The sequence below is a fragment of the Mobula birostris genome, chromosome 7 (genome assembly GCF_030028105.1).
Source record: "Mobula birostris isolate sMobBir1 chromosome 7, sMobBir1.hap1, whole genome shotgun sequence".
Lineage (NCBI taxonomy): Eukaryota > Metazoa > Chordata > Chondrichthyes > Myliobatiformes > Myliobatidae > Mobula > Mobula birostris.
In genome coordinates, this window is record NC_092376.1 from 128,109,461 (window position 1) to 128,137,221 (window position 27,761).

General features: G+C 40.9%; 1 protein-coding gene across 2 annotated transcripts in view; it reads left to right on the forward strand.

Annotated features, from left to right (window-relative positions):
• The first annotated feature begins 3,278 nt into the window (after positions 1-3,278).
• The window catches only part of stk10 (serine/threonine kinase 10), a 125,885-nt gene continuing 101,402 nt past the window's right edge, over positions 3,279-27,761 (forward strand). For both annotated transcript variants that reach the window (XM_072263722.1, XM_072263723.1), the window contains exon 1: positions 3,279-3,761. In XM_072263722.1, coding sequence (XP_072119823.1) covers positions 3,606-3,761 — 156 coding nt within the window. In that variant the 5' untranslated portion in view covers positions 3,279-3,605. The remainder of the gene's footprint in view (positions 3,762-27,761) is intronic.

The window sequence follows — 27,761 nt, forward strand, 5'->3', positions numbered from 1 at the left end:
GTTTAATTTGATTATATTACTGAAGAATATTGCTTTTTTAACATTTGTCACAACAGATTTTGTTTTGCATTGCAAGTGGGATCCACTTGATTTGTTCTGTTTGTGAGCCTTTGTAAAACCTCCTTCAGGGTCTGATATTTCTTTTGACCTCTAAGTAGATTTGTGAATACCCACAAGCACGGTTGCTTGTGTGACAGTTATGCAGTTGATCTAAATATCTGGTTTTAACCCCTGCCTGCACTGAACAACAGTAACTGAGTATCCATGAATCACAAATCCTTAAGTACTTTGATTTCCTTTCTTGGAAGATCTAGTGTGCCACCTTTGTTTACAAGGATATAGATAAGTGAGCTGAAAGCCTCTATCTGGGGGACAAAGGAGAGGTAAAGTAACAAGAGTGGAGTTCTGAAGATATTAAAGAAGAGGTTTTATAATCACATTATCATATCATAAAATATTCTCGAAGGATGTAAAGCAACAAACACGAAGCTGGAGGAACTTAGCAGACCGGGCAACATCTATGGAGGAACATCAACAGTCAATATTTTGGGTCGACACTCTTCATCTGGCAGGAAAGATGGAGAGGAGATAGCCAGTGTAAAGAAGTGAGTGGAGAGGTGGAACGAGAGCAGGGAAGCACTACGTGGAGGGGGGAAGGTGGAAAAATCAACACCTGCTGCAAGGTGATGGGTGGAGGCAATAAGGGTGATGGAATCTGATCAGAAAGGAAGGTGGAACATGGATCCAGATAAGGCAGATGGCAACAGTGGGGGGAGGGAACCCATGTGTGACTGAAGGGCAGACGGAGTGAGTGGAAGAGAGAAGAGATCCTGTTAAAGATGGCACTGATGGGACATGACAATGCTTTACAGGCAGCAAACTATTAATTATACCTTTTCTGGACTATGATCACTGCAGTCCAAAGCTTTTAAACCGTTGTGCTTTTAAACTATCTGTACCACCTGGCATTTGAAGGGCTAAGCGAGCTGGACTCTCGAGAATGCAGCTGTGGCCATGGCAACCATTGCTGAAGTGGACTTGGGGCCAGTTCGAAGAGATGTTGCCCGAGCCTGAGAGTGAAATATGAGCTGATCTAAGCGCTGAGAAAATTTAAAAAGATCGAAACAAGGGCAAAAGATGAACCGGTGTTCAGGTCAGTACGCCAGGAGGTTTTACTCACCTCAGCATTGAGCTGACTCTGCAGCCATCAACATTCACCTCAGCACTGAACTGACTCTGCAGCTGTGGCCTGCAGCCCTCAGGCTCACCTCAGCACTGAACTTGCTCCACACCTGTGGCCTGCAGCCATCAGGCTCTTGGACCAGCTGCAATGCTGGACTGGCTCCGGGAATGTGGACTCACCTTTGGGGACTCTACAGTTCATGTTCTCTGTGTTATTTGTTTACTTCTTTATTGTTTGCACAATTGTTCTTTTTTTTGTACCTTGGACTTTTGATGGTCTTTGTTGTATGGGTATTTTTAAAGGGTTTCATTGTTTTTCCTTGTTTTGTGGCTGAAGAAGACGAATCTTAATGTTGTATATAGTATACATACTTGGATAATAAATGTACCTTGAATTTTGAACTTTGAAACAAGGTGATGAGAGTCTTGGGTAAGTGTAGGAGGAACAAATAGATCAGGAGGAAGGAAAGAAAGAGACAAAGGGGGTGCGATTTATCTGAAAGTAGGTTCAGCAAGTTTCAGAAGAGTGCTGCAAGAAGACCAGTAACATCATGAAAGATCCCATTCATGGAGGGTTTGTCCTACTCCCATCAGGGAAGAAGTTACATAGTATCCATGCCAAGACCACTAGACTAAAAAACAGCTACTTTCTCCAAGCAGTAGGGCTGATCAACACCTCCACCCACTAACCACCTCTCCTCACCCGCCCCACTACCACTTTATCATTTCTTGTCAGTCACCTTATTGTGCAGAAAGTCCAGTGCCTGAGTGTCACTTTATGGACATACAATCCATCTATGTATATGAACTATCTTATGTATTTACATTTTTTAAATTATTTTCTATATCTTATTGTGCTTTTACTTGTTCTGCATCAGATCTGGGTTAACAATTATTTCATTCTCTACACTTGTGCGTTGGAAATGACACTAAACCACCCTGAGTACTGAATCTTGAATAATGCAATTGGGAGGGAGTTTCTGGATTTAGACTTAGCAACAGTGAAGGACTATAAATATATTTCTGGTTAGGCACATATTTGCCATGCCTGAATTAGTGCCAAGTTCAATTCCAGATGGTCTGCTTGATCCTTTATCCTATCAGAAACTGGAGAAAATCTGCAGATGCTGGAAATCCAAGCAACACACACAAAATGCTGGAGGAATTCAGCAGGCCAGGCAGCATCTATGGAAAAGAGTACAGTCAGCATTTCGGTTTCAGGAACGGTGAAGGGTCTCAGCCTGAAATGCTGACTGAGCTCTTTTCCATAGATGATGCCTGGTCTGCTGAGTTCCTCCAGCATTTCGTGTGCGTTGATTGTACTTTTATCATTTTTATGTTTTAACAAAGTGGATATGATACAAATGGCTGCTTTCCTTGGTTATTTCAGTTAATTGCTGAAGTCAGACATAAGCCAAATATGGCCCAATGACATGGTTTTCCTCTCATTTGGGGCTTTCCTTCAAAAGGTTCAGCAGATAGATTTTAAAAATAATCATATAATTTTGCTTTACAGTTACAGGGACCACCATTGTGATTATTTAATTCAGTTTAAATTCTACAGCTGTTGTGATTGCCTTTGTATTCACAAATCTTTGTCAAAGCAGTTAAGGGGAGAATCTAACAGAAGAGAAGGTAGAGAGATGGAAACCTTTTAGGTCGGGAATTCATAAAGACAAAAGCATAGCTACCAAAGGTGGAGCAGGATACAAGCATGTACTAATGGCATGCCCAGATTTGGGAGGAAAACAGCAAGTTCAAGGACTTCAGAGAGAGAAAAAAAGTACAGGAGAATTAAAGTTTGGATTATTGAAACAATCCGGCTATTATTGCCCTGCTACCTACTTTCAATCCATCAATTTCTCTAAGATATTTCATATGAAATATAGATTGTAATACATCATTCAGAATTTCCTAACCTTGGGGGTATAAAAAGTGAAGAGCTAAAACCGCCCACTTGTAGGAGGAGAAAAATAAGATTGACGTCCTGATTGTCCAATTGGCAGCATCCATAGCCTTTGATATTTTGAATAAAGACGTACACCAACCAATGGCAGAGGAGGAGGGGAGTTTGGCAAATTATATGAAGGGGTGGCGTTCGCGCGGAAGCTGGACAGGTGGATGGCGAGTGGAGGGGCAAATAAGTTTGGAGTTAATGGGCTATGTGTACATATTTCGCATATGTAAATGACTTCTTAAAAAGAAGTAGGCCATTTTTGTTCCAAGTTGGGGTATTACCTTGTATCGATTGAGAGGGGGGTGAACGTTTCATTGTGAGGGGGTTGTGTGGTTCGGCCCCGCTGGGAGCGGTCCGGGCCCGGAGCGGAGACTCGACTCCCTCCCACAGACTACCGGCTTCCTGTCCCCTCCCGTGAGGTCCCCCACCCCCCTCTCCGCGCTGCTGCGGGCTCTACCGGGCGGGCATGGCTTTCGCTAACTTCAAGAGGATCTTGAGACTTTCTACCTTTGAGAAGAAGAAATGCAAACAGTACGAGCACGTCCGCAGGGACTGCAACCCCGAAGAAATCTGGGAGGTGATCGGGGAGCTGGGCGATGGCGCCTTCGGCAAGGTTTATAAGGTAACTGGTGCTGTGAAACTTTGCGTTGTTTTATTTGGGGTGGGGATCGGTTACTGAAGTTCCGAGCCTTCCCGCAATCACTGGGCGTTCCGCGTGCCTTTGGTGTCTCTTTAAAGTCTTTGAAACTTTGCTATATCATCTTGGCGGAAAAGACATTGTTGCAGTCTGTCTCATTAACTGCTTCATCACATTGACTTGCTTCCTTCCTTTCCCCTGTGAATCTACTTTGGGGAGGGGTGGGATTGCCATTTGCACACGCTTGTGCTCTTTTTTAAAAAATAACGCCTTTTCCTTCCACAGCGGTAGCTTTTGATATTCTCATAAAATGAGTACAATTTTTAAGTAACTTTTCTTTCAGCGACATGAGTTCCAGCGGAAGAACACTTCCTGTGTTGTTATGGGGACTTTAAGAATGAGACGGGGATTTTTTTTGGAGGAGTATACTTTATCGATACGTTAATTGTGCATCTCGAGTTTTGCCGGTCACCTTGTGGTTCTGGCATGATGAAAAGTAGATACAAACTGATTTCTTATTGTTTGAGCTGGCCCTGTGTATTTTGGGGAAGGTTAATCTAGCGAATAATCACATATCTTGCACATGGCCTTGTGGAATTTCAAGGTTCCCAAATAAGTAAACCTCAGAGCACAGTAGTAGTTGTTACTGAAGTTTCCAGCCTGCGATTCGTACCATCTGTGATAATGGAGCTCGCAGGCATCGGCTGTATTATCGGGTTCAGACCCTGATTTGCCAAATGCTGTTCTTTATTATTATACCATGCCAGTTTTTTTCCCCCTCTGAACTCTCTTAAAGCAATTAGGCGTCGAGAGTGTTCTTGTTTATGGTAAGTTATTGGCTCACTGTTCAACAACCACGAGCCTGGCGTTGTGTTCTGTCTGTTACTTTTGGGCTAATATTTATCGTGTTCCACAATTAGTGTGTGCTGTCAGAGATCTGCAGTGCTGTAACTGAGTTCAGGCAGCATTTCTGACTTTCAATAATCAGAGTCATAGAAAAGTACAAGACAGAAACAGGCCCTTCAGCCCATCCAGTCTGTGCTGAACCATTTAAACTGCATACTCCCATCACCTGGGACTATAGCCCTCCATACCCTTACCATCCAAGAACCTATCCAAACTTCTCTAAGTGTTGAAAACAAGCCCACAGGTACCATTTGTACTGGCAGCTCATTCCACACACTCTCGACCCTCTGAGTGTTTTCCCTCATGGTCCCCTTAGCTTCACCTTTCACCCATAACCCATGATCTCTAGTTGTAGTCCCACTGAACCTCAGTGGTAAAAGCCTGCTTGCATTTACCCTATCTATACCCCTCATAATTTTGTATACCTTTATCAAATTTCCTCTTAATCTTCTACATTCCAAGGAATAAAGTCCTAACCTATTCAATCTTTCCATATAATTCAGAACCTCTAGACCTGGCAACACCCTTGTAAATTTTCTCTGTACTTTTTCAACCTTATTTACATCTTTCCTGTAGGTAGGTGACCAAAGCTGCACATAATACTCCAAATTAAGCCTCACCAATGTCTTGTACAACTTCAACATAACATCCCATCTCCTGGACTCAAGACTTTGATTTATGAAGGCCAATTGTGCTAAAAGCTTTCTTTATGACCCTATCAATCTGTGACACCACGTTCAATGAATTATGGACCTGTATACCTAGATCCCTTTATCCTACCACGCTCCTTGGTGCCCTACCGTTGACTGTGTAAGATCAGTTTGAACATTTTTAGTGCAGAATTATTATTAATGGTTTGTTGTAAAGCCCCTTGCTGTCAGTCAAGTGACTGAGGATGAACACACCTTCATTAACAGTTCCATAACCTAGCAGATATCCAGGTGACAGAAAATTCCGGAAATACTCAGCAGTTCAGGCTATATCTGTGAGAGGACTCTACAACTCAAGATCACTAACAGTGATGATGAGTAGAGGGATCTTTGGGTCTAAGTTCATAGCTCCCCAAAAGTGGCCACACAGGTGATAGGGTGATTAAGAAGACATGGCATGCTTGTCTTTAATTAGTTGAGACATTGAGTTCAAAAGTCAGGAAGTTAGGTTGCAGCTTTATAAAATTCTAGTTAGGCCACATCTGGAGTATTGTATATAGCTCTGGTCATCCTTTATAGGAAGAATGCTGAGGCATTGGAGAGGGTGCTGAAGAGTTTACCAGGTGCTGCTTGTGAGAGGTTGGATGATCCTGGGTTTTTTCCCTCAGGAATGTTGGAGGATGAGGAGAAATCTGATGGAGATTTATAAGATTGTTAGAGGCATAGATAGAGTAAACAGACAGCATCATTTTCCAAGGGCTGAAATGTCTAGTATCAGATGTCATGTATTTTAGGTGAGAGGGGGTAATTTTAAAGCAGTGAGAGGCAAGACTTTTTTATACATTGGTGGTGGTAGAGCCAGATATATAAGGGACTTTTAAGAGATATTTAGATAGGCACATGAATATGAAGAAGATGACATTGTGTACATTTAGTGATTAGTTTAGTTGGTCATTTGATTAATTAGTTCAGCACAACATTGTGGGCTGAAAGGCCTTTTCCTGTGCTGTACTGTCTGTTTTAACTCATTCTCAGTATAATTTATTACTTGTTATTTGTTTGTTTTGTTTACACAGTTTATCTTTTGCACATTGGTTGTTTGTCCATCTATGTGTAGTTGTTGCAACTGATTTCTTTGTGTCTACTGTGAATGCCCGCAAGAACGTGAATCTCAGGGAGGTAAATGGCGACATATGTGTACTTTGATAATAAATGTGAACTTTGAGAAAAGAAACAGAATTAACGTTTCAAGTGGAAGACTCTTTATCAGGGCTGGGAAGGTGTGGCTCATTCTACATGGAGGCTGAATGTCTCTGCAAGGGTCAAATCCATGGTGTCCATGTAAACAGGATTACCCGGTCAATGAGTGAGTGAGAGGAGATAGAAGAATGCAAGAGTGAGAAATGCAGAGCAAGAAGACATGGCCAGCAGGTCAGGCTGGGCATGTCCTCCACATCCAGAAAAAAGGGGATCAAAAGAGCTGAGCCAATATTGCGGATGGCAAAGGGAAAAAATCAATTTACCTGAAGTTGTAGAATTCGGTATTGAATCCAGAAAGCTGCAACAAACTCAGATAGAAGATGAGGTACTGTTCCTCAGCTTTGCCTTGTTCCTCATTGTAACTGTACAGGATGACACAGACTGGTGGGTTTGAGAAACGAGACACCAGGCAGTAAGATGCTCAGGGTTACCCTTGTGGGCTGAGTGCAAGTACTCTGCAAAAGTGATCACTCAGTCAATGTTTGGTTTCTGCAACATAGAGGAGTCCATGTTGTGAATACTGTATGGAATACATGAGATTGGAAGTGTAAGTGTATCACTGCTTCAATTGGAAAGAATGTTTGTGTCCTGGATAGAGGAAAAGAAAATATAAGAGGCTTGCAGTTGCAAAGCGAAGTGCCCTATGAATAGAAGTGGAGACCAGGCAGTTGCAAATGGAATAGCCCTTAGAGGGGAAGATGTGCCTGACAGTGGAATTATGTTGAAGCCTTGCGGAATGATTTGTCGAATGTGGAGGCTCGTGGGTGGCTGGTGAAGGTCAGAGGGACTCTGTCCTTCTGCTGCCCTGGGGAAGAGAGAGTGAGAGCAGAGGCCCAGGAAAAGGATATGATGTGGTCAAAGGCTTTGTTAATGGTGATAGAGGAGAAGTGATGATTCTGGAAGAAGAAAGGCATTTCAGTAGTGCATCTACGGAAAGTCTCATCATTAGAGTAAAGATGACAGATGGAGAAACTAGGAGAAAGGACTATTCCTTTCAGGAGGCAAGGTGAGATGAAAAGAGTAGTTAACTGTGGGAGGCCTGCAATAGATGTTGTTACCTGGTTTATCTTCTGTGATGGAGAGATCGAGAAAGGGAAGGGAAGAGCTATGAATTCTCCATGGGAAGGTGAGAGCAGGGTGGAAATTGGAAAGTATTGAAATAGTGTTCAGTAGAGCTACTGAAAGCAGCACTGGTTGCACTAAGGCAGCTGATCCTGTTGATTTTGTTTTGTTACTTGTGAGAATTTGTTCAGTGTACTAGCAGAGGAATTGATGGAATGGATGTGGGTACTATTAAAAGAAAGACAAACACAGGACACATACAAAAAGACTGGTATAGTTGGAATCCATGCATTCCCACAGCTACACCTTTGATCTGAAGCAAATGACTGGAGTTGAAGGGGAAGTTGGGTAATGTGAGATCGGATTCTATCAGACGAATGAGTGTTGGTGGAGGGGCAACTAGTTGAGCAGTTGGAAGAAGCAGAAGGATCTCGGTCCATAATAATGTAGCATGAAGCTGTAAAGAGATTGTACATCCATGGTAAAGATGAGCCTGTTGGGACAAAGACATTACAAGTGGTCAATGCAGAGCACCTCGGAGGTGAAATGTGTGGGAAGGCAAGGACCATTAGAGTTTGCAGTACTGAGCATGGAAAAGAATAACGTAGAAATCATAGGCACAACAGATTCTTCAGATGCTGGAAATCTTGAGCAACACTCAAAGTGCTGGAGGAACTTAGCAAGTCAGGCAACAACTGTGAAAGGAAATGAACAGCTGACGTTTCAGGCTGAGGCCGTTCACCAAGACTGAAAAGGAAGGGGGAAGAAACCAGAATATGGTTGTGGGGACGGGGGGAGGGGGAGGAAGGAGTACTATGTCGAAACTTTGTTGTGTCCTTCATTGACTCCATCGTGTCTCTTCTGATCCAGTCCCTCCCTGTCCACTTCCACCAGCGCACTTACTAGATGCCCCAATCAACCTAAGCCTCCATTCCGTACACTACCTGTGCATTGTGCTTAGGGACTGTGATGTCCTTTTTAAACAGCTGTTACCCTCCCAAGCCTACCCCCATGACCTTAAGCTTGGACACAAGCAAGAGACACAGGCTTGTGGGATCATCACCACCCACAGGTTTATCTCCTGCTTTGAATATATTGGATATTAAATTCTTTCAATGTTGATGGATCTTCCTTTATAGCAAGGTGGGGTGTATTTTTATCAACAGTGCTGCCGCAGTTTAAGGTATGGCCAACTGCCACCGATCGCGGGCAAATGAGCATGGGCAAAAATAAAAAGTATTCTAGAAAACTAATTAACAAAAAAAAGTTGGCAGTGTTCATTCATCAAAATCACTTTTTTTTTTACTCTCTAGATTTGTTACTTCGTTTAGCTGCACTTCAGGAAATTAATTATTTCTGAAGTGAAGTGCTTTGGATCGTTTTGAAAACGTCAGTTGTACAGTGCCTTGTAAAAGTAATCAGCCCCAACCCTTTATTCACATAAATGAGTATTACAAACAGGGATTTTGACCAATTTAACTAAGGACTTTTATTTGTGAATCACATGCTCCTTTTTTCAGAGTAGAGACCAAAAACAGGGAAAATTGTAAAACATGAGAAACTAAAACTTCAAACACGGAAATGTCAGCAGTTCAAAAGTATTCATCCCCCTTTGCTCAGTACTTGGCTGAACCACCTCTTGCAGCTATAACAGCCAATAGTCTTTTTGCACAAGTCTGTTAGCTTTGTATAGCATGATGGAGTGAGATTTGCCCATTCGTCCTTGCAAAATTGCTCAAGCTGTGCCAGGTTAGTTGGGGAGTGGTGGTGGATAGCAATCTTGAGGTCTTACCAGAGATGTTCGATTGGGTTAAGGTCAAGACTCTGACTGGGCCACTCAAGGACATCAGTTTTCTTCATTTGAAGCCACTCCATGCTCTGACAGTGTGCTTTGGGTCATTGTCCTGTTGAAAGACAAATTTCCTCTCCCGTTTGAGCTTTCTGGCAGAGGCTATCGGGCTTTTATCCAGGATTTCTCTGTATTTGGCTGCATTCATGCTTCCATTAATCCTGACCAGATTCCCAGTCCCTGCTGTTGAAAATCATCCCCATAGCATGATGCTACCTCCACCATACTTTACAGTAGGGATGGTGATACCTGTCTGATGAGCAGAATTAGATTTGCATATTAGATTCTCATCCAACCACAAGACATTTTTCCACATATTTACAGTATCTTCTAGGTGATGCTTTACAAGGTCTTTATGGGCAAGGATACGCTTTTTTCAGCCAGAGTTTTTTCCTTCCTACTCTTCCATAAATGCCCTTTTTGTGCAAGAACTTAGACTGTGGAGCCATGAGCTAGTTGCAGCAACTTCTGCCGCTCACTCAGAGTGACCGTTGGTATCATAGTAGTCTCTCTTACAAGTGTCATTCTTTTCCGGCGACTAAGTTTAGAGGGGCAGCCTGACCTAGGCAGTATGGCTGTGGTTTCATATTTTTTTCTACTTTTAACTATGGATTGCTCTGAGGTATGTTCAGTATCTTTGAAGTGGTCATGTTCCCTATCCCAGATTTGTGTTTCTCTATTATGTTCTTTGTCTTCAGTTTGGTTTGGTCTGTTGAAAATCTACCACACTGTTGAACCTTACAGAGAGAAGGGGTATTTATTCTTGTGAATTGATTGAAAACAGGTGGTCACAAATTGCGTGAATTGGTAAGTTAATATACAGTATTGCACCTGGGAAAGTTAGCGTAGTAATTACAAAGGAGATAATGCTTTTTCAACCTCTCAATTTTGGCTTTTAATTTTTAGTAAATTGACAGGTTTTGGAATTTTTCTTTTGATTTGACATGATGCACAGTGTTTTGTAGATTAGCTCAAAAATCCTACTTCAATATATTTTAAATTTAGAAAATGAGACAATAAAATGTGAAAATAGTTGTGGGGGCTGGATACTTTTTCAAGGCACTGTGTGTAGTAAGGCCTGCAACTGACACTGGGAAATAGTGGACCTGTTGTCAACTGCATTCTTTTTGCATGAAATTTCTAGTTGTTAAAGTTTCATCTAACATTATAAGTTGTGACTAAAATTCTGACCCTTTTTTTTTGCACTGGTTGCATTTAAGATAGCTACTCTGTTGATCTGTTATACTGCTTGTTAGAATTCAGTCTGAAGAATTTCACTCAATCTTGCACACTTTGGATGTGATTGTCTGGAATGCAAACAGTGGTAGGATGTGTCATGCCTCAAGTGAAAGAGCTGAGTAAATGTGATAAAGCCGTGGAAAAGAGACTTCGATTATGAAATTATGTCATGTAATGCTGGAGTATGAACACTCATTTTATGACTATCTTCCATGCCATTTTTGGGGCTTTTAAGTTAAGTTCTACTCGAAAAAAAACTTCATGTAGCCAAAGAATTCAAAATCTGATGTGATGGATCCTTGATATAATTGCAGTTTATTTTATTTAATGTTGGGAGAATGGGCTGCTGTTGTGTGTAATGGCTTTAATTTTGAAGCCAATTGTGCGTATTCAGGGTGGAGATGCATCTATATCAAAGGAGGTGTAAGATGCTCCTTCCCTCCGCTAGCCTGCAGTTGCCCTTGTCCAAGGTGTATCTGCTTAGCCCCCTTGATCAAGGTCAAGTGAAGCCATGGGACCAGCTGGTAGATGGTCATATGAGCAGCTGGTGCACATCACAAGTCCTGGTTATGCGACCACTGACACCAGGCAGATCATCTCTGAAGAGTATTGATAATGGCTCGGTCACCCGTCTTGTAAAGACATTGCCCAGAGGAAGGCAATGGCAAGCCACTTAAGAAAAAAATTGCCAAGAATAATTATGGTTAATACCATGATCGCCCACGTCCTATGACACAGCGCATAATGATGAGTAGAGCCACTAGGACTTGATGTTTCGATCCCTATGATAAGTCGGCACTGTCAATGTTGGCAGTGGGCTTGGAGTGGTGACAAGGAGGGAGGGTAGGTACGTCATCGGGGTCATCAGGTGGGCACCCTCCTCCTTTGATGTTTCATTGATAAGACCACGACGTCTCCAGTGGGCTCAGCAGTGCTACCTGGCATCCCAGATACACTCTCCTCAGTTCCATACCCTCCTGTCTTCATCTTGCAGCTAAGTTGTCTTTCCTTTTAATCTAAATCCAATTGCTGCTTTCTTCTGCATTTGACAAGGACTTGATTGCTTGTTGGAGGGAGTGACCCCTCACCCCCATCTTCTTCAATAGACTGGTCGTAGATGTAGCAACGAATCTCCTGCATCCACTTCTACAGGGAGAATCTTAGTCTTCCAGCCATTCTGGGCAGCTTCAGTTGCCAGTTAGTACTTGGTCTTTTTCTTCTCATAAGCTTCTTCGACACCATCTTCCTTGGCTGTTGTGGACCACAGGACCATGTCTGGCCAGAGTGTTGTAGCTGCAATGTTTGGGGGAAACACAAGTTTTTTTTTTCCAAGTCCACATACATTTTCCAATCCTGAACAACCTGCAGAACGCTTACATCTTTTGATGTTATATGGTGCTGTGGAGGTTGGCCTGCTGGTACAGATCGTGTGCTGTAGACATTTCCTGCCGATGTTTGTGGGAGAGCATTTGTGGTGATTCGCCTCTGTTCCAAGATTGATGCTAGCTGTCTGAGAACTTGGTTATGCCGCCAAGTGTACCGCCCCTGGGTTAGGCTCGTGGTGCATCCTGTTAAGATGTGCCTTAGTGATGTAGGTGCTTGACAAAGAAAGGAAGCGGGGTCTCCTCCCCACCACTGGTTCAGGTTCTGGAGTGTGGGTAGGAGGTCATAAGTGGCTCTGATGACAAAACTTAGCCGAGATACCTCCATCTCCCAGATGTCACGCCAGCTAAGTTTCCTTTTTTCCAGGCTGTGCCAGGTTAGTTGGGGAGTGGTGGTGGATAGCAATCTTGAGGTCTTACCAGAGATATTCGATTGGGTTAAGGTCAAGACTCTGACTGGGCCACTCAAGGACATCAGTTTTCTTCATTTGAAGCCACTCCATGCTCTGACAATGTGCTTTGGGTCATTGTCCTGTTGAAAGGCAAATTTCCTCTCCCGTTTGAGCTTTCTGGCAGAGGCTATCGGGCTTGTGATGTTTTAAAGTATCATCTAGCATTAAAAGCTGTGACTAAAATTCTGGATTTTTACAATAAAATGAATTTTGTTGCTGTAAACTGTTCATTTTTATTAACCAGTGAGGTAGACAGTATGTAATTGATCCTGCAACAAAAACGTTTACTGTGATTTACAAATTGTGGTTGTCCATTTTAATGATGTTTCAAACCATTACAGATCCTGCCCAATTTATTGTGTACATCACATACAAGTGTTGTACAAGTGTTTGGCAGCTGCTTTGAGTCTGCAGGCATCTTCTGCCATGTGGGAGCCTGTTTGTTTTTTTTTTGATGGCATTTCCAAGTTACAAAATGTTCTGGTTGCAAGTTTACAGAGAGATGTGACCTGCTGAGGACTTGTATTAGGACTTAAATCATTCTGAGGGAAAAGTTACATGAAAGTTACAAACTGTTTAGTGGTCTGCTCAATGAAGAATAAGTTGACTAGGGGAGATTAAAGTCCTGGAAGGAGTATGTGTATTTTCTGATTCAAATGCAGTTTTTTAGTGCTTTTTATTTATTGGAAATGTCTCTAATTGATGTAACTGCTTTCTCTGTGTGCATATGCAGTCTATTGGTATGTTGTCTGTTGAGCCAAGCTATAAAAATTGCTTTCATGAAATGTTTTTTTGGGATATAATTTTGTGTTGATTTGTGTTTTTTACTTTATCAGTATGTAGGGGTGCGGTGACCACCATAAAGGAAAGTAAGTGAGCTAAAAATAAACTATAGTTTTAAAAAACATCAAAATTTTTTCCTGGAAAATCATAAAGGTCACCAGAATTGGCCATCAGCAAAACCTTGGTGATGCAGATCCTTGAGCTCTCATGTTAATGCTCCATTCCTGGGATAGTCCATAAAATCTGAGTTTCTAGGATGTTGGACAATTGTGTCCAGGAATACACTTTGAATAATTAATGTATTCTCCTTTCTTTGATGGATCACCATAAGTTATTAGTTATTCATAATGTTCAATGAAGTGAACTGGTTTTAGTTTCCTTTTCCTTCAAAGCATGTGATTGCCTTGAGGGCAATACTCCACAATGCTTTATCTTATTTTGAATAGCATGCCTTTTGACTGGGGATGCTTTGGATGTTGATGCATGCAGTTTTCAGCAAATTATGGGTGATCTCAAGAAGAATAGATTTTCTTTTGATCGCCTCACTCAGCCTATAGAGATTACAACCAGCAGTATCTCTGGATTACATTGGGAGAAATTGGCCAACCCTGCATAATGCACTAATTTGATACGGTTCCACATCGGAGGTTAGTGTGCAAAATTAGAACAAATGGTATTGGGGGTAGGATACTGACATGGATAGAAAATTGGTTGGCAGACAGGAAACAAAGAGTAGGGATTAATGGGTCCTTTTCAGAATGGCACCGCAGCTATTTACAATATACATTAATGATGTAGCTGAAGGGATTAAAAGTAACATTAGCAAATTTGCAGATGACACAAAGTTTGGTGGCAGTGTGAGGAGAATGTTATGAGAATGCAGGGTGTCTTGGACAGGTTGGGTGAGTGGGCAGAAGCATGGCAGATGCAGATTAATGTGGATAAATGTGAGGTTATCCACTTTGGTGGCAAGAACAGGAAAACAGATTACTATCTGAATGGTGTCAAGTTAGAAAAAGGGGAAGTACAATGAGATCTGGGTGTCCTTGTTCATCAGTCACTGAAAGTAAGCATATAGGTACAGCAGGCAGTGAAGAAAGCTAATGGCATGTTGGCCTTCATAATAAGGGGAGTTGAGTATAGGAGCAAAGAGGTCCTTCTGCAGTTGTACAGGGCCCTGGAGTATTGTGTACAGTTTTGGTCTCCAAATTTGAGAAAGGACATTTTAGCTATTGAGGGAGTGCAGCGTAGGTTCACGAGGTTAATTCCCGGGATGGCGGGACTGTCATATGTTGAAAGATTGGAGCGACTGAGCTTGTATACTCTAGAATTTAGAAGGCTGAGAGGGGATCTGATTGAAACATATAAGATTATTAAGGGATTGGACACGCTAGAGGCAGGAAACATGTTCCCAATGTTGGGGGAGTCCAGAACCAGAGGCCACAGTTTAAGAATAAGGGGTAGACAATTTAGAACGGAGTGGAGGAAAAATTTTTTCACACAGAGGGTTGTGGTTCCGTGGAATGCTCTGCCTCAGAAGGCAGTGAAGGCCAATTCTCTGGATTCTTTCAAGAAAGTTGGAGCTCTTAAAGATAGCAGAGTGAAGGGATATGGAGAGAAGGCAGGAAAAGGGTACTGATTGTGGATGATCAGCCATGATTACAGTGAATGGTGGTGCTGGCTCGAAGGGCTGAATGGCCTACTCCTGCGTCTATTGTCTAATTCATTCTGTGGTCAAACTGGATTTGATAGGTCAAGCTAGCATGTGGTACATTAATTTCAGGAGTTATAGATGGAGACACAAATTGCTAATTAAAATGGGCAACTTGGTAAACTTAATAGCCATGTCCAAAAAAGTCAAGAAGCAGTTAGCAAGGTTCATTATATTTTGGGCATCATTGCAATAACAGTGAAGAAATTAGAGGACAAATTGTAAAATGGCCTAAGACCACATGAAAATCATATATATCCAAATCTGAATGGTAGTGATAGTGTAATTGTTAGTTGACAACATTAGTATGAACATTAAAAGTTAATCCTTAAGACTCCATATTTCATCAGAACTTGGAAAAACTGCGATAAAACTAATTTTAAGGAAAAAGGCAGAGCAGAGAGCTTGAAGTCTAGTTGAAAATCCTTCATCTTCTGAAATTAACCAGTGCTCATAACGATGGTTAAGCATTCTAACCAACATACTAATTCATTATACAGTCTTATTCATAAATAGTCTGATACGCCAAAATCATTATGCCTCATCAGTTCATTGTAGTGTTAGTTATTTGTAGCCCTTTACACTTGAATTACTGTTGAAGTTTGGAATGTAGTGACTGTACTTCCTCCAAGTTTAATGTTTGTGATTTTAATAACTAGAACATGACATTTATCCAGAGTACCTCTTTTTAAGACCACAACTTTGACAGTAAATTTATTTTTGGAAACTGCGCCATTAAAAAGGGTTGCTGAAGTAGCAGCAAGGTGCAGTGCACATTTAAGTTCTGCCAGAATTGAGGAAAGAGTTTGAAAGTTGGACATCTTCATAGTGTAACAAAAGACTGATGTATTTGATCTTAGAACTGAAATATTGGGGTTAAGTAATTGTTTCCAGTGATAAAAGGTTAGAGACTTAAGGTGTATCACTTGGATCATTTGCTAGTATACAAGTATAAACCTTTTGTTGTGTACTTGAATGCTGTATTTGATAAAGTGATTGTCAGCATTTAGGAATTGTTTATTTATGTGACTGTAAGATGTAGGAGCAGATTAGTCCATTCATGGCTGATCCTGGATCCCACTTAACCCCATATGTCCTAACCAATCAGGAAACTATCAACTTCCACCTTAAATAGACAGCCTCCACCGCAGTCTGTGGCAGAGCATTCCACAGATTCACCAGTCTCAGGCTAAAAAAAATTTCTCCTTACCACTGTTCTAAAAGGTTACCCCTCAATTTTGAGGCTGTGCCCGCTAGTTCTGGATACCCCCAGCAGAGGAAACATCCTCTCCACATCCTCCTTATCGAGTCCTTTCAACATTTGGTAGGTTTCAATGAGATCTCCTTGCATTCTTCTAAGTTCCAGTGAGTACAGGCCCAAAGCTGCCAAACGTTCCTCATATGTTAACCTGTTCATTCACGGAATCATCCTCATGAACCTCCCCTGGACTCTCTCCAATGACAACACATCCTTTCTGAGATATCAGGGCCAAAACTGTTGACAATGTTCCAAGTGTGGCCTGACGAGTGTCTTGTAAAGGCTCTTCTTGTTTTTATATTCTATTCTCCATGCAAATATGCCAACATTGCATTTGCCTCCTTTATCACAGACTCAACCTGTAAATTAACCTTCTGGGATATATAGGATATTACTTATCTCCTGTATTTCTTGTTCTGATGTTAATGACTATATTGGTGATGCCTCTTGCCCTTCCCCTGAGCTAGAAATTTTTATTACCCTTCTTACCGATTATTACTGTTGCCCTATAGTATTTTCCCTTGGAACTCCTGTCTCGATTTCTGTGGATAGGATAGCAGTCAGAATTGAAAGCAACTTCACACAGTTAGTGATCTTGCTATATTTTCCAGCAACATGTCTCCTGTAAAGATTCCCCATTCTATTCCAGTTGGTATATGTCTTTGTATTCCCCAGGCTGTCCGACATCCTGAGTAACAGAATTCTCATCTGTCCCAGTTCCTTTTCTTACATAATTTTCACCATCTCTTGTATCATCACAGCCATCATTCTCCCCTATTTTAGCATCATAAAGACACTGTTCCATCTTAACTAGCACACCCCTCCTTTCTGTGTTTAGATTTAACGGCATTCATGTTCAACTACAGGAGATGTTGACTGTTGTACAAATTACTATTCAGTGTATTACACTTTATACTCATCGTAGTCTTTCTTCACTGGAAAAGCTAAAGTGGATTGCAGGAGGTTTTCAGTTCCAATCATCTGCCATTTTATTTCTTCAACTCTGGACTTAGTCTTCGGCCTCCTACACTGTTGAATGCAGTCCAACCTCACACTTCTGACTAGGTACATTATAGCTTTCTACATTCCACATTAAGTTCAATGCTTGCAGATATTCTATTCTAGCATTCACAACATGGACTTGAGCATTTATAATTATTTTACATTTTCCCCTCTTTGCTGTTAATTTCACATACTTTAATTTAATTGTCCTCTATTTACTCCAACACTGAACTTGCCTATTGGTGTTTGTCATCTGCTTTTTCCACCCTCTTACACTGTGCTCCATTAGTTCCTTTTTTTTTGGAACCTTTCCTGTCCTCGACCTTGTGCCCCATTCTTCTCCTTAATTTGTTTTGTCTCAGCTTTTCTCAGTTCTGATGAATTGTGGAGCCTGAAGTGTTAGTTTTCCCCCACATGTTCTGCCTATTGAGTATTGGTAGTATTTTATTTTACAAATTTTTCAGTTCCTTTTTGTGGATTCAGTAGTAACCAAATGTCTTTCAATGAGGCAAGTTAAATGAAACAAATTGCAAAGGCATTTTTTTGCTTCTGTTTAAGTTTTGTATGAAACATAGCTCTCAGCTGAATGGCGAATCCCAATAATTTATGACCTATATCTTCCACATCACTTGATGCTGCCGGAAAATTCAAATTGAAGTGACATTGCAAGGTATTCACACTGTACTGAATCAAATCCTGACGACACTTTAAAACCTGTAATTGATTCTTCAGTTTATCATATGATGTATTATTGGTGCTTGCAATTTTTCTTTATTAGAATTTTAACTCAAATATCTTGAGATAATTGTCATATTGGGTGCAACTTGAAGAGCAGAAGCTTTCATAAAATGTGTCCTTACCTTTTGCTTTAATGTAACTGTAAAAGGTTAGAGACTTAAGATGTATCACTTTGGATAATTTGACAGTATACAAGTATAAACCTTTTGTTGTGTACTTGAACGCTGTATTTGATGAAATGATTGTCAGCATTTAGGAATTGGTTATTTCTGCAAGATATGAAATCCTGTTTTTTGCCCATCAGGTTTGCAACATGGATAACTCTGGTGGATATTGCAGACTGGGGCCATAGAAACAGGCTATTTGGTCCACTGAATACACACCAACCACTACATACCTCTTTGCACTCTTCCCATGCTGATCACTAATTACATTTTTATTTTCCCCACTTTCTGGATTCTACCACTCCTCAAAATAACTAGGGGCAATTGAAAGTGGCCAATTAACTTGCCAGCCCTTGTTTGTTATGGAAGTGAGGGGAAACAAACTGAAACCCACACAGCACCCAACGTTAGCACCAAACCCCAATTACTGGAAATGCGAGGCAGCAGCTGTGCCATGGTGTGAACACTATCTGTTTCTGTTTCACAGAGGTGCATGGGTGATCAGGGTCATGAGACAAAACACAACTTAAATTATTACTTCAAACAAAATGGCTATCAATATGATTGCTTCCTATCAGTGTTTTAAATGAAATGTGCAAAAATCTAAATTATAGATACTTAATTCTGAATGGCAAGGTGTCTGATTTGGAAATTGTGGTAAGGCCTATGAAGGCAAAATGAGTTTGATTTAAATAGCATGTTTGAATATTACTCCTGCTTTGAATTAATAGTAGGCCAATGGAAGAGGCTGAACCTACTCAGTCCCTTCTGCTAACTGGGGCTTTACTTGATATTTGGAAGCGCTTTGAAGTTGAGTGTTTAAAAATGTTGTGATTTCACATTTCAAACTAATATAAACTACAATTATTAGTCTTCCACTGAAGTGTCGTCCTGCTTTGAAATTAATTATGTTCCCATATTAAATACTGGAGCGGTATGTGCAATGACAGGCCTGGAACCACCAGCTAAATGTGGCTGCATCTGAACTAGGATGATCAGTCCCACCCCAACATGCTCCACTGGTGTTTGGTCTTCGTACCTGGGTCCCCGAGATTCCACATTCAGTTGGCTCCCCTCACATCAGGTGGTCTTCAAGGACCTGTGTCGTCAGCAGGAAGTTGCCCAGTTGGACAAATTTGGATTATCAGCTGCTACCCCTGCAGTACTGCTCCATTTTCTCACATGTTTATCTGATAATGCAAATCCTGCAGATTATCGTCAAGCCTACTGGCAGGGCAGTTTGAGTGTCATCCGAGGTGTAAGGCCTCAGTTCTCAGTACAGCTCAAGGCAAAAGCTAATACAAGTTGCATTGTAGCACTGCATTTTTCTGACGAAGGCCGACTGCACCTCTTCCTAGAGATGCTGCCTGGCCTGCTGCGTTTACCAGCAACTTTTATGTGTGTTGCTTGAATTTCCAGCATCTGCAGGATTCCTGTTGTCTGCATTTTTCTGCAGTTTTTGTTCTAGATCTGCAAGCCTTGGTAGATTTTCAAGTTGTGAGTCACTAATTGGTATTTGTTTCCTGGTATGGTCACTTGAAGAAATTTTTAAACTGCCTTGTGTAATTTTTAAGCAGAACTGTGTCTGTGATATACTTAGAAAATAGAGCAATCAGCATAAGAGGTGAACAAGTTGTGCCTTATAGTTGGATATCAGAGATGCAAGGTTTACTAATCTCTCAAGCATCACACTAGTCCCTATATCATTTGATGAAGGTGATATGCTCTGTTCTTTCACAATAGCCATATTTTGACAAAAAGGAAACTTAACAGAGTAAACGTGTTCTTAATCTCTTTGCAAACTCTAGCCCCACTTTCAAGGTTCCTTCCCTCTTATTCCTTCAATGCATTATTTCCAAAGTCTTGATCATTCCAGCAACTGTCTTGAATCTATCCAGTAGGATTTTCATGTTAGACGGCTTCAACAAAAGTCACATGAAATGCTCTACAATATACCTTTTCTCCTCATTCTCCTGGTCTCATTGCATCATCAATGGTATCAGTCATATGATCATCCACTTTTCTCATGGCTTAGTGAGATTGATTGGGTTTAGTCCATAAACTTCAGGCGCTAGACCACCACTGCAGCTCTGCAATAGTGGGTAAAAGGCACAACTTTACACTCTTACTGGTACTGAGAGTATTGGCAAAATTCTCCGCACCCAACTGTTAGACTGAGGTTATTTATTGGACAAAAAATGTACAGACTTGGGCACAAACATTTGGATCCCACCATGGAATTCAGATTTGATTAGTTAAGACATCTGGAATGAAATGGTGTTAGTAATGATAGTCTTGAGATCTAATGGACATTATCCTCCAAAGGTAGTTTTATAAAAGCACCCAACAGGTCATTGTGTTCAACTGAAGGAAAATTAACATAGTCTGCAAAATCTGTCTGGGTTGGTGACTAATTTGGTAATGATATCACATTTACCAGTCAAATACCAGCATGACATAATCACTGCTTTTTTTTTTGTCTGCATCTCAGACTTTTCAATTATAAGCACCAAAGGTTCATCTAGTCAGGACCACCCAAAATGTCTGCATCATGTCACTTTAAGGGGGTGGATCACTGGTTCTAGATCTCATGGCATTTTCTAGCAAGATATCCAACATGAGCAAAGATTGTTCAAAGTGTTAAAATTCAATTTTTTTTAAGGATGTAATCAAAATAACGGTTAACTAATGATCAAGTAATTTTAAAATCCAATTTGTTTTAATAGTTTTCCAGCCCTTGTGGATTGTCATAAGAATTAATTTGATTCACTAAAATCCTTTTAGAGAAAGGCTTCTTACTTGCCTTTTCTAGCTGATATTGAGACTGCAGACCCACAACAATATGATTGACTTCTAACTGCCATCTGAAATCAACTGGCAAATGGTCGTGAGTCTTCCCTTGTTGGCTGTTGGGCATTTATTGCTGGATGTACTGTGTGTCTATTTATAGAAGGTTGTCTATTACTTAGAAATGGCATTTTGTGTTTAATGTTTTAAGAGCTTGTTGCACTTATGGGAGGAAGCTGAGCCATCTGAAGTACTTTTGAGTCTCTTCAGCCAGTATTGTTCTGACAGAGGTTCTGTGGAGGGCTGGCAAGAGAGGAACATGACTGAGCAAGTGGAATACAGTAAGTTACTATGCAAGTAAGCCAGTGGTATGCATTTGCTCAAGCTTAATTTTGATTATTAGGAAGTGGTTCAGCACAATCGTAGCGATTTGGTCTTAGGCGTTTGTTGTTAAGTATGTGGCAATTAAGAGAAGGAAATTCCTGTTTTGTAATGTGCATATTGTGAAAGACATTTAACTTGCATTTATGTCTAGCATGCACTTTCCTGTATTTCTGGACAAAATATTGTGATGGTACACTCAATTGCCACTTTATTAGGTACAGGAGTGTACATAAAGCGGCCACAGAAGTAGAACCCGGTGTGGTTGTCTGCTGCAGCCCATTCATTTCAAAGTTTGATGTGTTGTGTGTTCACAGATGTTCTTCTGCACACCACTGTTGTAATGCCTAATTATTTGAGTTACTGTCACCTTCTCGGTCTGGCCATTCTCCTCCGACCTCTCTCATTAACAAGGTGCTTTTGCTCACAGGATTGCCGCTCAATGGATTTTTTTTTTGTTTTTTCACACAAATTCTAGAGACTGTTCTGTGTGAAAATCTCAGGAACAGTAGTCCCTAAAGTACACAAAACACCCTCATCTGGCACCAACAATCATTCTAAGGACAAAGTAACTTGGATCACATTTCTTCCCCATTCTGAAGATTGATCTGAACAGCAACTGAACCTCTTGATCATAACTGTATGTTTTTATGCATTGAGTTGCTGCTACATGATTGGCTAATTCGATATTTGCATGATTTTTATTTTTGTTTTATTTAGAGATACAGTAAGGAACAGGCATTTCCGGCCAATGAATGGCACCACCCAGCAACCTTCCTATTTAATACTAGACTAATCACAGGACAATTTGCAATGACCAGTTAGCCTACTGACTGGCACATCTTCAGACTGGGAGGAAACTGGAGCACCCAGAGGAAACTCAACGTGGTTCATCAGGAGAATGTACAATCGCCTTAGAGATGGCGCCAGAATCAAGCTCCAAATTCTGGAACACCAGCTCTGTAATAGTGTTGTGCTAACTGGTGCTCTACTGCGGTGCATTAATAAGCATCTGTAAGGATGTACTTAATAAAGTGGCTACTGAGTGTTTCTCTGGTTTTGCTCAATGATGGGCTTGATTAAGGACAGGTATACATAGCAGTGGTTAGTGGTATATTTCACTGGATTGATTCCTAGGTGAAGGGGTATTCTTAAGTGGTAAGATTGAACTGATTGTACCTACGCTCTCTGGAGTTAAAAGAATGAGAGGTGGGTGTTCTTACTGAAGCATAAGGTTAATGGGGTTTCATGTGGTAGACGAAAGGTTACCTAGGACAAAAGGTAGTTTCAGAGTAAGACATTGTCCGTGCAATCCATTTGGGGCCAAACAAGAAATTTCTTCACTCACAAGCTAGTAAATCTTTGGAATTCTGTGTCTTGAACATAGAGGGTGTTTCATTGAGTATATTTCAAGGCTGAGGTGGCTCGGCTTTTGGGCTGTAGGGAGGTCAAGATGAGCCATGATCTTTGATGTCGCAGAGGAGCCGCATGTCCTATTCTTATTTTCCTTGGGATATGTTCCCAAGCAACAGACATTTTGGTTCACTTTGTAAATTACCACAAATAATAAACTTTGCACTTTTGTCTGAAACTGGATTACAACTCGTTCCAATTTATCTTGCACTTTATAAAAGCCTTGTACAAAATTTTACATTTGAGGATTACTTATCTTTGAATAATTTCCTTGCCACCTTGATGTTTTAGTTGTTTGTTGATTGGTGTAACTGGAGTTAAATTTATTCCAGTCTATTTTGTTCAAGTTTAAACAAACAAGGTTGTGTGACTATGTTGTGTGTCACAAATGCTATTCACACTGCCTACAGTAATGACCCTGTTGGGGAAGAGTGAAGGCAAACAAGGTAGATACAGAGGAAATACTTTTACCAGATTGTATTTATTGTTGAACATCAGAATTCTTAACAAGGTGTATATTATGATTGTACTGCTCCTGGGAAACGCTGTCACATTCTGTCCTGCAGAGTTGATGTATGGTTAGAATGACAATAAAGTTTTTTTGAATCTTTGAATTTACTCTCCTCCCCCACCCCCGCCAAAGTGATCTTATCTGCTTGTGTTGCCTTGTGCTAACTTACAAGGATACCTGGCTGTTGGGTGAGGTGGCCTAATGAATATTCATAGGCAATCATAAGCAAGATTTTTCTTTCCATCAACTGAGGTGTCCAGAGAAAAGAATCCTGTGGTAATTATAGATATTAACCTCTTCACTATTCATTCAGGTTACCTTGAAACAGGATGTATGCATAGGGATAGTCACTTCAACCTTCTATGTCTGTACCAATGATGATGCCAATCCAATTAACCCTATCTGCCCAAAATTGGTCTGTCTTCCTGTGTTCATTGCCTGCCCGTTTTAGTTCTAAATGCTACTTAGATATTGCAGCCTTGTCTTCTTCCACCACCTCCCATGGCAGCACATTCCAGGTACCTACAACTCTGTGCAATTTAAAAACTTTCCTTGCATATCTCCTTTAAACCTTTTTCCCCTTTCAGTTTAAACCTGTAATCTTTACTATTGAGCTAAATACCATTTTACGGATTTATTCCTCTGATTGATAATCTGGAATATGCCTCATCTGGTGACTAATGGTGTACTTCAGGGGTCAGCATCAGGATGTTTATTATGTTTATTTTAATGATTGGAATGTGAATGCTCAAGGCTTGAGCAGTAAGTTTACAGATGACACAAAATTAAGGAATTCTTGATAGTGAAGATGATTATCATAGGTTACAGGGGGATCTATATGTTGGAGAAGTGTTCAGGGCTGAGGAGTGGCAAATGGATTTCTGTATAGGTGTTCCCCGCTTTTCGAAACCTCACTGTTACGAAGGACCTACATTAGTACCCTATTTTCGCTTTCAGAAGGTGTTTTCACTGTTACAAAAAAAACTCAGCACGTGATAAAAAATTCAGCGCTTGATTAAAAAATCAGCGCGCCCCGAGCAGCTGTTCTCCCCCGGATTCTCGCCAGCATTGCTTAAGCACGAGCCTGTGAGCAGCCATTTGCAAGATGAGTTCTATGGTATTGGAAAAGCCTGAAAGAGCTTGTAAGGGTGTTACACTTACCGTAAAACTAGACATAATTAAGCGTCTTGATCGTGGCGAACGAAGTAAGGACAACGTGAGCTTGGCTTGTGGAAGTTGATGAAGATGATGTTGAAGAGGTTTTGGCATCCCATCACCAAGGACTGACAGATGAAGAGCTGATGCAATTGGAAGAGGAAAGGATAACAATCGAAACCGAATGCAGTAGCGAAAGTGAAATTGTCCAGGAACTGAACGTGAAGCAACTGTGTGAGATTTTCGCTGCAATGATAAAGTACGACTTTAATTTTGAAAGGGTAGGTCGATTTAGGGGATATTTGCAGGATGGTTTGAGTCCTTATTGAAGAACTGTGTGATAGAAAAATACGCAAGGCTCAGCAGTCAAGCAAGCCTTCCACATCAGCCACAGCAGACGACGAACCTCGACCTTTGACATTGAGGCGGGAAGTCATAGGAGAAGATGAACTGCCTGCTCTAATGGAAATAGGTGATGAGATGACACCCCAACCCCCAGGCCATGGACAGATACCGATTCATGGAGAATGCAAAGGTAGCCGGGAGGCACACAGCACATCTTTAAGAAAAAAGCTGAAATAAACATGCTAATTAATTAGGTGCCACCGACACGTAATTGTCGGCCCAGATCAGAGACGACGCAATCGGAAATCGGCACTGATCTGGGCCGACAATTACAGGCGGCACCTAATTAATTAGCATGTTTGTTTCGGCTTTTTTCTTAAAGATGTGCTGTGTGCCTCCCGGCTACCGCTGGACCCCTGCGTTCTTCGCGGCAATGTATCGCTCAGCGGCCTGGAGGGTGGGGGGCCACTGCACCACCCAAACTCCGACTCAGCCTAACACACCATTATCAGTGTGCTCAGCGCTGTCCCGATTCCCGCAAATGATACTACAGTGTACATACATTATTTCTACTTTATATCGGCTGTGTATTTTTACGTGTTATTTGGTATGATTTGGCAGCTTCATAGCTTAAAGGTTACTGGAGAGCGCTTGCGTGTGTTTTTGCCGACGGCGCTTGTGTGAGATTTTCTGCTGACGGCGCTTGCGTGAGATTTTCGCTCCAGAGAACAGTTCAGTAATGATTGTGGAAAAGTATTTCTACTTTATATAGGCTGTGTATTTATCGTATCATTCCTGCTTTTACTATATGTTACTGTTATTTTAGGTTTTATGTGTTATTTGGCATGAGTTGGTAGGTTATTTTTGGGCCTGCAAACGCTCACAATATTTTCCCATATAAATGGTAATTGCTCCTTCGTTTTACAACATTTCGGCTTACGAACCGTTTCATAGGAACGCTCTACCTTCGGATGGTGGGGGAAACCTGTACAGATAAGTTTGAGGTGATGCATTTAGGAAAATACAACTTGTGCTATGAATGGTAGGGTACTCGGTAGTTAATAATTTGTTTAACAGTGACCTCGGAGTACAAGTGCAGTTTGTTGAAAGTAGGCTAACGGGGAGAAAGGATGGTGAAAAGGTGTTTTAGCATGCTGGCTTTCATCAGTCAGTACACGGAAAATGGGAGTTGAAACATTATATTGTAGTTGTGCAAGTTGTTGCTGAGGCTGCTCTTGGAGAACTGTGCACAGTTTTGGTCGCCCTATTTTAGGAAAGACGTAGCTAAATTGGAAAGAGTACAGAAGATTTACAAGGTTGATACCAGGACTAGAGGGCTTGAGTTAAGGGTGAGGTTAGGGCGAGTCTCTTTTCCCTTGGAATGTAGTTGAATGAGGGGTGATATTATAGAAGTGTTAAACATTGTTAAAAGTGTTTTAAAAAAGAGGTATAGATAAAGTAACGAACTTTATCCCAAGGCAGGGGAGTCCAAAAGAAGGGGCAGAGGGAAAATTTTTCAGAGGGTGGTGAGTATGTGGAATGACCTTCCAGAAGAAGTGGTTGAGGCAGCTATCATTTAAAAGGCACTCTGACAAGTATGTAATGGGAGGTGGGGCTTAGGGTGGATGTATGATATTTTGATTGGCTGAGAGTACCATGATTGGCATGGACTGGTTGTGCCAAAGGGCCTGTGTTGGTGCTGTATTGCTCCAACTCTGACTAATTCTTAAACCTTCGCTTTACATGTTTTCCAAATTTTTTGCTTAATTAACAATATGATTGAATATTTTTTCATAAATCTGCCTCAATTACTTGGTTGGCAAAGATACTTCATTCGCTGCTGAAATGAGCCAGAAATGATTTTCGGCTAAATGTTCTTCATTGTCAGTGAAACACCAACATAATGGAAAGTCGAACCAGATCCAAAGGATCAAATGATCATACAGAATTAAGTTGTTAGTGAGTCTGGCCTAGCTATATTTGATTGATGGAATATCTAGTAGTCTTGTTATGCTGAGAGTACAGTTGAGCTTGTTGGTAAGACATCATCTCATCGGCTGTTATAATTTAAATCTGAGACAGCTTGCACAATGGTAAAATTAGATTATCTGCTATAAATTGGTAATCATTTAGGAATAAAACTCTCCCACTCATTTAGTTTAAAGGTCTATGATGTCAAAGCTGGCAACTGAACAGTCTCAAGAGTATGCTGTGTTCTTGATGTGCAGTTTGAGAGAAGAAACTTTTTAATGCAAGGCAGGTATGAGACTGTTTTCTCATATTGATGTGATGGAGCTCGAGTGAATCTGACCTCTTGTTTGTATGGGTGAATTTGACTTGGAGCTGCAAATGGGATGGGTGTTTTTTTTTGTGGTTTCACTGCATTCACTGTATTGAGATCACCTAGAAACTGAAACTTAAAATGTATCTTGAAAATGGCATGTGTGGGGGATAGGAAATGGGTGGATCAGATAATTTTGAGTAGAATGAGCAAAAGAGAACTATTTCAGCATTTAAGGAACTGGAATTGGGTGGGGTGGGACAACTGAAGGACAACATTTTTAACTTAAATGGTGACAATTCTGTGTTTCTGAATGTTTCTACAGCAAGAACAGTGGAAAATAATCTAAGTACAGTTATTATGTATAAAATGAGTCAGTAAGAGGTGCCCCATGCCACTATTAAATTTAAAACAATTTTGATTTGGGTTATTAAGTGACATAATCCTGCAATAGAAACGTAGTGAAGAAAGGCCGTTCAACCTGTGCTGCTGTTGGTCTTTGAAATAAAAGTTGCGGTTAATTCTACATTGCGTTTTTTTGCCAGTAATTCTTTAAATTCAACTTTTCTCAAATGTTACAGGTAACCTGAAAGACTGAGGAATAATGTACAGTTTGACAATTGAAAAAAGCTGTAGCAAGTGAAGCAACACACATC